Source organism: Trichechus manatus, unplaced genomic scaffold (genome assembly GCF_000243295.1).
Source record: "Trichechus manatus latirostris isolate Lorelei unplaced genomic scaffold, TriManLat1.0 scaffold00323, whole genome shotgun sequence".
Lineage (NCBI taxonomy): Eukaryota > Metazoa > Chordata > Mammalia > Sirenia > Trichechidae > Trichechus > Trichechus manatus.
The window spans coordinates 693,418-705,532 of NW_004444259.1; the positions used below are offsets into that span (position 1 = coordinate 693,418).

The 12,115-nt window shown below is 53.0% G+C and overlaps 1 protein-coding gene across 1 annotated transcript in view; it reads right to left on the reverse strand.

The window, feature by feature from the left end:
- Positions 1 to 3,060: 3,060 nt before the first annotated feature.
- CD99L2 (CD99 molecule like 2) overlaps positions 3,061 to 12,115 on the reverse strand; it is an 81,672-nt gene continuing 72,617 nt past the window's right edge. Inside the window, exons 10-11 of the mRNA XM_023725508.1 lie at positions 4,653 to 4,718; positions 3,061 to 3,603 (exon numbers count right to left, since the gene is read on the reverse strand). Coding sequence (XP_023581276.1) covers positions 3,539 to 3,603; positions 4,653 to 4,718 — 131 coding nt within the window. The 3' untranslated portion in view covers positions 3,061 to 3,538. The remainder of the gene's footprint in view (positions 3,604 to 4,652; positions 4,719 to 12,115) is intronic.

The window sequence follows — 12,115 nt, forward strand, 5'->3', positions numbered from 1 at the left end:
GTCTAGGGCAGGAATCAGGTAGGCTTCCCAAGCAGCACCTGGGCCTCGCCCGCCTGCTTTATCTAAGAAGAAGGGATGCTGGCCCTTCCAGGGCTGGAGAGGCTGGGTGAAACCACCCCGCTTCCTGCAGGTCACCCTTTTTTAAGAGCCTGTGTCCATGTCCCTCCACACAGCAGCCACGGCCGAGTGAACCCGTTAAGTGGAAGAGGCCCAGCGGGACCCCAGCCAGGCATCTGTCATCATCCCCACAGTACCAGAGCAGCAAGGCTGCAGGGCCACTGCCCAGGTACCTGCTGGCTGTGCAGAACTTCGTGCAAGGATCGTGTGGTTCGGGGCTTGCAGACTTGGTGATATTTTACCACCAGCCTGGATTGGCCCAGAAACACCCTCTGACCTGGATACGAAGCCTCCTATCAATCACTGTGCAGGCCCGCTGCCCTCTGCACACTGCAGTGCCCGGCTGTCCTCCTGGCTCACGAGCCAAGCTGCAAAGCCACCCTCCACATGGCTGCAAGGCGCCACAGGGCTGCTGGGGCCCCTTCCCGCCTCCGCTTTCTCTGGCTGAAAACAACTGCAGGGACTAGAATCCACACCAGTCGCTGGCTTCCTTCTAAAAGGCCAACCAAGAGGCTTGGGAGTCGTGAGTCAGTCTGGGCTTCCAGCCGCAGCGCAGCTGCTGCCTGGCCCCACCTGGGCAGCACTGGACCCACAATCAATCAGCCTCCTGGAGGTGACACCGGGCAGGCCCCTCTGTATCAATCAATCACCAGACCTAAGCTTCTTTCTTTGTATAATGAGGGCCATGGCCTGGCTGCCCCCTGGAAGCCCTGACACTAAGCTGTTCATCAAGGGGGATGAAAGCAAGAACACAACCTTCTAGAGAAATCCCTTTGGCTGAGGAGGAAGGGAATCTGGTGGGCACCAAACCAAAGGTTATTATTTTAGGGAAAACCAGCATCACTTGACATCATCAGAATACAACGGCCTGTCAGGTTCGATTTTGTTTAATGCATACACTGGACAGTTTACAATTCACGCTTAAACACAGCACAGAAAAGATGTACAGGGAATTCACCAATCTCCGTTTCTTCTTCCTCAGAGAACTGGTGTGAACCCCCGAGTGGCCTCTACGGGCCCCCCCACCAGGAGGGTGCCCCACCTCATTGAGCTCAGGCTCAGACTTGTTACCGTAAATACTGAGCCTTTTTACTTTTGTTTTGCTTTTCCCTACCACGTGAAGCTGAGGCGGACTGGACATTTTCAGTTGGCCCCTGTAAGCTCACTCATTTTCTGTCCCCTACCCTAGGGCAGGCCCCAGCTGGCCGATGCAACTTTCAGGTGGACACACAGTCACCCCAAGAAGGTCCTAGGGTCCGCAGGCGGCAGCGCCCGAGAAGTGTAAACGCCGGTGCTGCTGTTCCCGCTGGAAGGATGAGCGGTCCGGGAACAGGAGGCTGAGGTGCTGTTCGGGGCATCCAGTTACTAGGAGCTACTGTCTGCCTTCCGCAGAAGGACCGAGGTAGCTCAGAGCAAAACAGAGCTTTGCTTTTGCTACTGAGAAAGGGTTTCACATCGAGCAGGGGTGAGAGTTGATTTTCTGTCACTGCTATAGCGTTCCCAAGTCTTTAGCGTGAGACAGGCCTCACTGGAAAGCCAGGGCGGACAAGCTCAGGCAGCCCGGCCCCGAGGGGCGCGCCCAGCCTTGGGGCAGACAGTCGAGAAGGCCCTGCCTGTGGACGGCCAGCCCAAGGCTCTACTGCAGCGCCATGCCTGGCTAGGCCAAGTGACACATGGCCCCATCACTCCTCACCCTGGTCACTGCTGTGACCGTGACTTCTTCACTGGCACCCTGATGTCGACGCACTTCCAGCCCAGGTGCTCAGGTAGGCCTCCAGGGGTGGGGTCATGAGCCCTCAGCATCTTTGGCGTTGCGGAGGGATAAATGTGAAAATCTGACAAAGTTAACAACAATCTGGCCAATGAGGGCGGGAGGGCCTGGAAACGGGTACATCTCGCAAACAATGCCCCCACTTGCTGATGAACCTGGAGGCTGGGGAGCTCCAAGAGGCCACAGTTTCAGGGTGTTTGCTCAGTGCAGGTCTAACTGGGATGAACAGTGAGCAGGAGAAGAGGTGTTTCGGAGCCGACCCTAAGGGCAGCCTGGAGACAGTGCTGCATCTGACTACTGACCCGCGATGAGTACGTTCTCCAAACCACGGCTAACACGAACGCACGAGGCACGCATCACAGAAAACGAGGGGGAGTCTGGTCTGAGTCCAGTGGTTTCCTTCAGAAGTCAAGAGTACCTCATCCTGCTTCATGGACGGGAAGGAGCCGTGTGGGCGAGGAGATGCTTGGGGCTGTCCGCAGTCCAAGGAGGCAAGCGGATTTATGTAAATAGGACCCCAACTTCCACCGACTGGTCACCAGTAGTCGGGCGCTCAAGAGCTGGGACAGCCTCGACACTAGAACCACACAGCACATTCCAAGAAGCCAGCTCTGCTGTGGCCCAAAGCAGACTGCTCCGGCGAGCCCTCTGTCGGAGCAGGACAGGCAGGGTGACTACAGAGTTCCCCATCATGTGCGTCACGAAACTGAGCCAACATCTCTTCCCCCCCCACCCCCCCAAAAAAATTTTTTTTAAGCAAACCCCAAGCATGCTCCTGGCTTCGATGCTCATTCCTGACGTCTGTAGCTCTGGATACCAGAGGGTCAGCATCTCCCCTGCCCCACCCACTAGGTATCAAACTCATTTCTGATGCATAACTGGGTCCTAGGAGCTTGAACCACGGCAGCCTTCAGACCACACCCAGTGGAGTCAGATGGGAATGAGGCCTGACAGTCACAGCCTCCTACCTACCTGGAAGACTCCTAAACTCTGAGGGTAGGACTGCGATGAGATGCATGTCTGCACTTAAATCACTGGAAGTCTCCACCGGCACCAGCTCCCCGCAAGCCCAGCGCTTCAAACCTGTCATCTAAAGGAGGCCAAACTAAACGCGCCCCCTGGCTGGTGTGTGCACGCATGTGTGCGCCCAACCGTATGCGTGTATGTGCGTGTACGCGTGTGTGTGTAGGCGGGGGGGTACTACTTGGTGCTGACTGAGTTGCTCCCTGCAGGGGCTCCAAGGATACCCCTAGACACCCTACATACCAGGTATTAGCTAGGGGCTCACCCCATTTACAGCTTTTGAGGACGCTGCCCCAGGCGGGCCCGCCACAAAGAGCCCAGCCAGCACGTCTGTGGATCACAGTACCCTAGGTTCAAGTCTTGTCCTCTAAGCACAAGTGGCCTCCTTCATCCTCGTCCCCAGCGGGCAAGCTGGCGCTGCCTTTGCCCAAGCAGGGCTGGGCTTACAGCATCACGCCTCTGCAGAGCACACGGCAGGCATGGGGCCCAGCCCGCGCTCAGGGCCGGAAACCAAACTTGCAAACACCAAGAGCTCATCCGGAGAACTGAGAGCAACGAGAAGCCAATGACGTCGACAAAGCAGCTGTGGGTCCAGATGAGAGAGAGGCTGGGGCACAAGCGGGCGCCTCAGATCCGGGGCGGCTCGGGCGCCGGCGGCTGTGCTGTCTGGGCTTGCAGCGATGAGTATTTCACTAGGAAAACGAGACGCCCATTAGGAGAGATTCGTTTCTGCCCAGGACAGGAGGGGAAAGCCGGAAGCTTGGTCCCCACACTGTTCTGCCCAGGAGCTGGCTCTGGGAACAAAACTCTGGACCGGTCAGGAAGAGAGCTCTTGGGAGAGATGAGGGGGAACCGGCAGGCCCTGGACACAGCTCAGACTCGGTTTGCTCCTCTGTAAAGTGGGGGTGCTCCTTACAGGGCTGCAGACAGGGGGACTGTAAATAACAAAAACTCCTCACGCATTGAACGCAGCCTGTAGACGGTGCTCAGTGCGTGCTGGCTAGCAGGTTCACAACTGTATAATTACCGTGAATCCTAGCGTGGAGGAAGATTCTCCCATTCTAATCCACGTGCTGCCCCATGGCCAGGTCACTCGCCCCCATGATGCACCACACGGAGCCCAGGGCCTCCTGGCCTCTCAGCCTCTGCCTGCCCTGCCCATGCCTTCAGCTCCACCTGGGCTCCTGCACGCCCTGTCTGGGCCCACCACGGCCTGCATGGCCCTCCCCAGCCTCGGCTGATGGACACTGGTCTGTGCCACCTCCTCGGCCCGGCGGACCACCCCCTTTGCTGGCACCACGGGCACTTGTCGGCAATGCCGCCTCCTCAGCACCACAGGCCACCCTGGATGGCCTCAAATCACCGACAGCTCCTGGAGCCAGAAAAGTGCTGATGACCACAGAGGTGAGAGGAAGGAAGGCACAGAGAGACAGGGAGGCCTGTGGCAATTTTCCCATCAGAGTTGGGGCCTGGGATTCACCAGCAGGCGTCTGTTGGGGCTGACAGGGAGCAGATGTACCAGAAGCAGAGGCTGAGCCCCAACAGTGCCCAGAAGTCGTCAGGATGGCCCTGGCTGGGAGGCAGTGTCCCTGATGCCATGAAGCTGGCAGCGCTGCCGCTCTGATTAGGAGCTCCAGGCAGCCAAGACCCCAGGCCCCGCCACACCCACATCAGCTGGCAATCCTGGTAACAGAACCAGCTTGGAGACCTTCAGCAAGGGACAGTGACCAGAAGGCCTCACCTTGGGGCTCCTCACACACCACGGCTTCCAGGTTCTCCCCCTTCACATAGTCTGCGTTGAGGCCCTCTGCAAAGCAAAGGCAAAGGGCAGCGTGAGTGACAGACACAGGACACACAATGCATGCCAAAGGCCTTGCCACCCCATTACCCGAGGGCAGCTGCCACCTCAGGCAAGATGGTGGCAGGGGTGGGTCGACGGTGGGGCTCAGAGTTGGCCCAGGAGCCCGGGGACAGAAAGGGAGCCAAGCATGGCACGGGTGACTGACGGATGCAAGGGGGGGAGATGCCAGCAAAGCCGCCTGCCAACCTACGGCCTTCCCAGCAACATGCCCGCAGCTTCCCCTGGAGCAGGTCCCCCTCCCTCATCAAGCCTGGCGGGCCCAGGGCCTCAACAGCCATTCCCCAATCTTCTGCCAGGAGGTGCTGAAGGTCTCTACAAAAGCATCCTCTTCAGACTGGCACACAGGCCACTGAGTGGCTCCAGGCTGCACACAGGGCCACCTCTCAGGACTTGGGGTAGGTCCCCATCCCTGCTTCTGCTTGAGGAGAGCCAGGAGTCGGGGAAAACTCAGCTCAGATCCTCCTCCCTCTGCCAACCGCCCGCCGCAGGTGCCAGCGCAAGGCCTCCACCCGCCGGGGCTGCAGGAGCCTTCTAGTGAAGGGGCGGCTGTGACCCAGCCTCAAGTACATGGGCCTTCCCTGCAGGTCCTGGGTTTGAGCTGCCCACCAGATGCAGAGGCTGCTCTTTGGGTGGTCCAGCCAGCCCCCACGCCAGGCAGGGTAGTGGTGGGGCCTGCTGGAGGCTGCTTTGGGATGCACCTGCCCACCTGATGGCCAGGGGCACTTGGCTGTCTGCTGATTGGGGACAACCACCAGTGGCCACCTGAGTCCCACCCCTACACATCTCTAAACCCAGCCCACCTCAAGCTGGGCACAGAAGGTCTGGCAGGTGGCGCCTAAGCCACCTATCAGGGGAAGCTGGAAGCTGGTTGTGACGGCAGCCAGGTGGGTGAGTGCCAGGGAAGAGGTGATGAAGGGCAAGGGCAGTGGGAGGGGGTGAGGTGAATGATATGGCATCAAGGCCAAAGCAGGAGAGGAAAAGTAAGCACATATTTACCTTGACCGTCTGCTGCATCTGAAGGCAAGATACAAAGCTGAGAATGCAAACACACGCTCAGCGCCCCCGACACGAACCCATGGCAGTTGCCAAGGCACATGGACCCTTAGGGCCACTGAGAAAGGGGCGGCAGAGGCCGGGACTACCTGGGGCTTCCCAGCCTGCTTTCAAGTGTCCGCTCTGCCTGGGCACAGACCTGGCCTTCCCTAATCTCCGCCCCATGGTGGCCGAGGCGAGGCTCAGCCAGAAGGGCAGGGCCAAGAGGCCATACCTGCAAACACCCACGGGCTCCTCCCGAGTGCGGCTGCTGCTCGGTGCCTGGGACACCTCAGTGGACAAAGCGCACACAGACCCTCACGGAGCTGAGGGTCCAGAGAGTGATGGCGGCGGCAGACACAGACATGCCCGCCTCTCTACAGGTCAGTGGGGACGCTGTGGCCGCAAGGAGGAAGCCAGAAGGCTTGGGGAGGGGCTGCCTGGGGGCCTGAAGGAGAGGGGACAGCACAGCCGAGACGGGCAGCTGGGAAGGGCAGGTACCCTCGGAGAAGTGAGCCTGCAGGTGGGGCGAGGAGGGATGCAGCTGGAACCAAATCATGAAGGGCTTTGAATGCCAAGCTCAGGAACTAGGCCGCGGCTTTGAGGGCACTAGGGAGCAGGGGGCGGTCCAGGCAGAGCACTGGAAACAGGTCCCTCTGGCTTCTGGGAGGAGGGTGGAGTACGCGGGAAAGGGGGGAAGGCAGGAGGCTGACGGAACCATCCAGATGACGGACAAGGGGACGTGGGCCCAGGACGGGCAGGGGCCATGGTGATGGCGATGGGGAGGCAGGCCCAAGAGGCGAGGGCACGGCAGCACCAGACCCAGGAGGGGAGCATGAGGTGGGACAGGGGGAGGATCCAGGACTGCCAGGCCTCCAGCCTGGGGAGACTGACAGGCCAGGAAGGGAACATGAGAGACGGAAGGGTGAAGGGGAAGGACAGGGAACACTTCCATCCACAGGCTGGGAGCAGGGAGTGCTTCCCCACGGAGCTGCCCTGCCTTGCCTTGGTCCCTGGAACCCACGCTCTCCGGGCTCTCGTCCTCATCTCTGGCCCCATCCGGCCACACCTCCCCACCCACTTCAGACCCCATTTGCCCACAGCTGCAGGGCGGCTCCCCGGGAACCTGTGAACTCCCCCCTGTACCTGCCCTTGCAGAGAGCTGGCTCCCACGTCTGTGTCTGCCACCACCCCCACCCTCACCCCCATCCCCGCTCTCTGGGCCCATAGGCAGCTCTGAGTTGTTCTCCCAACGTTCCCTTGGCCAGGCCATGGCTCCCTTCCTTCCAACGGGGAGGGAAGGAGCACGGAGAGATGGCAACCCCAAACAGGTTCCACTGACAGTCCTTGGCCACAGGCCCAGAGCAGGGGAGGGCAGGCCTCACAGGATGCTAAGCTTTCCACCACTTCCCAGGGGCTGAGGAGCGTGAGGCAGGGGGAGCCCTCCAGCTGAGCCAGGTTCTGTCACTAAAAGTAGAAAAATACCAGCCTTAAACTTGAGACACTCCACTCAGCAAAGGCAACACATCAACAGCTGTGCTTGTAAAACCCACAAATGTTGGTCCTTCCTGCTCACTCTCAACAGCACCCCCAAGGGGACTCCCTCACAGGGGTCGCAGGAGATCTTTAAGAGGGGATTCCATTTGTGACTACTTCATTTACTCAAAGCTTAGACTCCTAGCCACAGCAGAAAATAAAAGCAACCTATCTTTTCAAAATCTAGCATATAAAGTGGGGGCAAAGGCCACTTTACACTTCCTCTTGCATTCCTAATACTCTAAAGCAATGCATGAGGGGGAGGAGCCGAGATGGCGGCGTAGCCAGCCGCGCCATGCCCTCCCCCTACGGCAAAGACGTGAAACACCAAGTGAAACAGACGCCAAGTAACAATCCTCGAACCCCGAACAACAAAAAAGAAGGATGAAGAATCCAATCAAGTACTGACTGGAAGGAAAAACTGAACGAACACAGTGAACGAGGAGTAACACAGAAGGCAGGTGCTCTACCAGCCATCCTGGCTCAACGTGGCCATCCAAAGACAAAGCCAGTAGCAACCCCAGGTGAGAAACACAGGGAAGCAACTTCACAGCATTCCCATAAGAAAAAGAGAAACTGCACAGATACACCCAGAGAGAAGCAAGGTGATGAGCTCATGATCCAGATCTAAGGAAGGAAAATACCGAAAAGAGTGAAAATTACAGGGATTCTGCTGTCCACACAGCAGGGAGGGAGCTAGGATCCAGAGCCAGATATACTCACAATTAGTGGTCCCTTACCTCTGGGGTGAGCGATGTGCACGAGGAGATGGATCCACAGAGTATTGGCGGGAGGTCTCCCACCCGACTGGATACTGGGCCCCCTCCACCTTGCATTAGGTCAGTGGCAGGTCCCACCTACTGGCTGCAGTGGATAATGTGACACCAACATCAGCTAGCCAGAGGGGTGCACTCTGCCTCCCCCCACCCTCCTGACTGGAACTGGCAGAAGGTCTCACACCCCAGCCAACCTGCCTGACCAGAAACCATATCATAAGCCCATCCACCCCAGCCCCATCCACCACCCCCTCCTGACCATCTGACAAGTGGTAGTACGTGTGCTCCTGCCCACCACCAACAACCCCCACCCCCGGGCCTGGTAAGCAGCAGCAACTGCGCGCACATATGTGCACACCTGCCCGCCGCCCACTGCCTGTGCCCCGCCTGGCCTGGCAAGAGGTGGCAATGACAAAACCAAGCATAAGCCTGCTCAGTGCTCCCTCCCCCCACCCAGTGAGAGGTGGCGGTAGCCCAATCATGCATACGCCTGCCTGACACTCCCTCCCCCCTCCTCCCACCCAGTGAGAGGCAGCAGTGGTGTCACGGGTGTTTGCACCCGCCTGCCACTCACTCCCCCACCTGGAACTGCACGCACACACGCCTATCTGCTGCCAGTGCCCCTCCCGGTCCAGCAAGAAGTAGCGACAGTGCAGCTGCACACACACCCGCATGCCACTCACCCCTTCCCCCCACCCTGTGAGGGGCAGCAAGCACATGACCACACGCACACCAAGCCACCACTCATCCCCACCCCTACCTGGTAAGAGGCAGAGGCAGCGCAACTGTGTGCGCACCTGCCCATAACTCACCCCCCTAACCTGCAGGAGGTGGTGACAGCGTCCCCACTAGCCAGCCACACCCACACCCACCACCCCACCCACTTGCCAAGCATCACTGCCGGCTCCTGCGCCACTGGACCGATGACAGATGGTGACCAACACCTGCCCAGTCTTCCCTCAGCCACCCTGCAAGACCAGTGAACAGAGACTGGTGCTCACACACTCAGTCACTACCCTTCCCACCCGGAGACAGGTAGCAAGCGCTCTAGTGCAGCCAGACTAGTGACCAGAGTAGCATGCCTGTCCCACCTGCCTGGAACAAAACAAAAAATCAGGATGTAGCAAATAAACATACAATAAATAAATACATATAATAACACCTTAATGCCTCGGAAACAACAGATATCAAATCACCTAAAGAAGCAGGACAAGATGGCTCTAGCAGGTGACCAAAATAAAGAACCAGAAAACCTCCCTAAGGAAGAAATGGGTAATGGAACTACCTGATAAGGAATTCAAAAGACTTACATATACGGTCCTCTAAGAGATCAAGGAAAACATACAAAAACAAGGAAAACACAGACAAAACACTAGAAGAATTCAGGAAAGCAATACAAGAACAAAATGACAAAATAAATACAGAATTATAAAGTGTACAAAAACAGCAACTAGAAATCCAGAAAATTAACAATAAAATTTCAGGAATAGTCAACTTAATGGAAGTGTGTAGGAGAAGAATCAAGTCAATGGAAGACAGAATCAACAAAATAGAGGACAAAACACTTAAGACTAATTTCTTTGAGGAACAACCAGAAAAAAGAATTAAGAAAGCTTAAGAGTTATACGGGACACTACAAAGAAGAATAATCTACATGTGATCAGAATTCAAGAACAGAAGGAGACAATTAAAAGCACAGAGAGAGTTTTTGAAGATTTTCTGGCAGCAAACTTCACTAATATCATGAAAGATGAGAAGATATCCATCCAAAATGCAAAACGAACCCCATACAGGATAGATCCCCAAAGAAAATAACCGAGACATATCATAATCAAACTTTCCAAAACCCAAAATAAAGAAAGAATCCTGAGAGAAGCCTGGGAAAAACTAAAGATCACCTACAAAGGGGAACCAATAAGACTAAGCTCTGATATCTCGGCAGAAATCTACAGGAAAGGAGGCAATGAGATGACATATATAAAACCCTGAAAGAAAAAAACTGCCAACCAAGAATTACATATCCAGCAAAACCGTCTCTCAATACGATACTGAAATAAGGAAATTTCCAAACAAACGGAAATCTGTAAAAACCAGACCAATCTTACAAGAAATATTAAAGGGAGTCCTTCGATGTGAGTCGGAATTGACTTGATGGCAACAGGTTTGGTTTTTTTTTATTTGTTTGTTTGTTTGTTTTTTTGGTTCAGACAAAGAACCAACAACATAAGACAACAACCTGAGATTAAGAAACATGACAGCATCAACCAGATACCAATCCAGATGAAGAATACTCAAAAATAAAGCTACACTGAAAACATGGAACTAGAAACGTCAATCTGTAAATGATGACAACTTCAAAATGAAAAGGACGAATAAATGGCGTAATTATAGAACTTCCATACGGAGAGGAAATCAAGGCAATATCAAGAAATAAAAAACGGTTTTAAACTTAGGAAGATAAACATAAACTTCAGGGTAACCACAAAGATAATTAAGAAACTTACTCATCAAAATAAAAAAAAAGAAATTCATAAAGATGCAGTAAACATAAAATCAACAACAATGAAGGAAATGAAAAAAATCCACAAACAAAAAGAACTCAGCACAGAAAATCATGTGGCACAACGAAACCGTCAACACCACAAAAAAAAAAAAATAACAAAATGACAACAGTGAATTCATACCTATTGATAATCACACTGAATATAAATGGTTTAACTGCACGAGTAAACACACAGAAAATGGCAGGATGGATAAAAAAACACGACCCATCAATATGCTGTCTACAAGAGACACATCTTAGACACAAAGCTATAAATACACTAAAAATCAAAGGATGGAAAAAATATATCAAGCAAACAGTAACCAAAAAAGAACAGGAGTGGCAATATTAATCTCAGATAAAATAGACTTTAAGGCAAAATCTACAATAAAAGATAAGGAAGGCCATTATATAATGATTAAAGGGTCAATTCACAAAGAGTACATAACCATAATAAATACACACACACACAATGGCAGAGCTCCAAAATACATAAACTCTAACAGCACTGAAAAAAGAAACAGACAGCTCCACAATAACAGTAGGAGACTTTAACGCACCACTTTCAATGAAGGATAGAACAACTAGAAAGAAAATCAACAAAGATACAGGAGACCTAAGTATCAAAATCAACCAACTTGGTCTCTTAGACATATACTGAACACTTCACCCAACAGCAGTAAAGTACACATTCTTTTCCAACGCACAGGGATCATTCTCTAGAATAGACCACATCTTAGGCCACAAAGCAAGCCTCAATAAATTAAAAAAAACATCGAAATAATACAAAGCATCTTCTCTGATCACAATGCTATAAAATTAGAAATCAGTAACAGGAGGAACAAGGAAAAAATCAAATACATGGAAACTGAATAACATCTTGCTAAAAAACCACTGGGTAATAAAAGAAATCAAAGAGGAAACAAAAAAAAATCCTAGAATCAAATGAGAATGAAAACACAACGTACCAAAACCTTTGGGACACAGCAAAAGTAGTGCTCAGAGGTCAATTTATAGTAATAAACACGCAAAGAAAAAAAGAGCCAAAATCAATACCTTAACCCCGCAACTTGAACAAATAGAAAAAGAGCATCAAGAGAAGCCCACAGCTACCAAAAGAAAAGAAATAATAAAAATTAGAGCTGAAATAAATGAAACAGAAAACAGAAAAACAATCGAAGGAATCAGCAAGACTAGAAGTTGGTTCTTTGAAAGGATCAATAAAATCGACAGACCACTACCCAAACTGACAAAAGAAAACAAGGACAAGATGCAAATAACTCAAACAGGAAATGAGATGGGAGATATTACAACAGAACCAACTGAAATGAAAGGATCATAACAGAATACTATGAAAAACTGTACTCCAACAAATTTGAAAACCTAGAGGAAATGGACAAATTTCTAGAAACACACTACCTACCTAAACTAACACAAAGTGAGGTAGAAAATCTGAA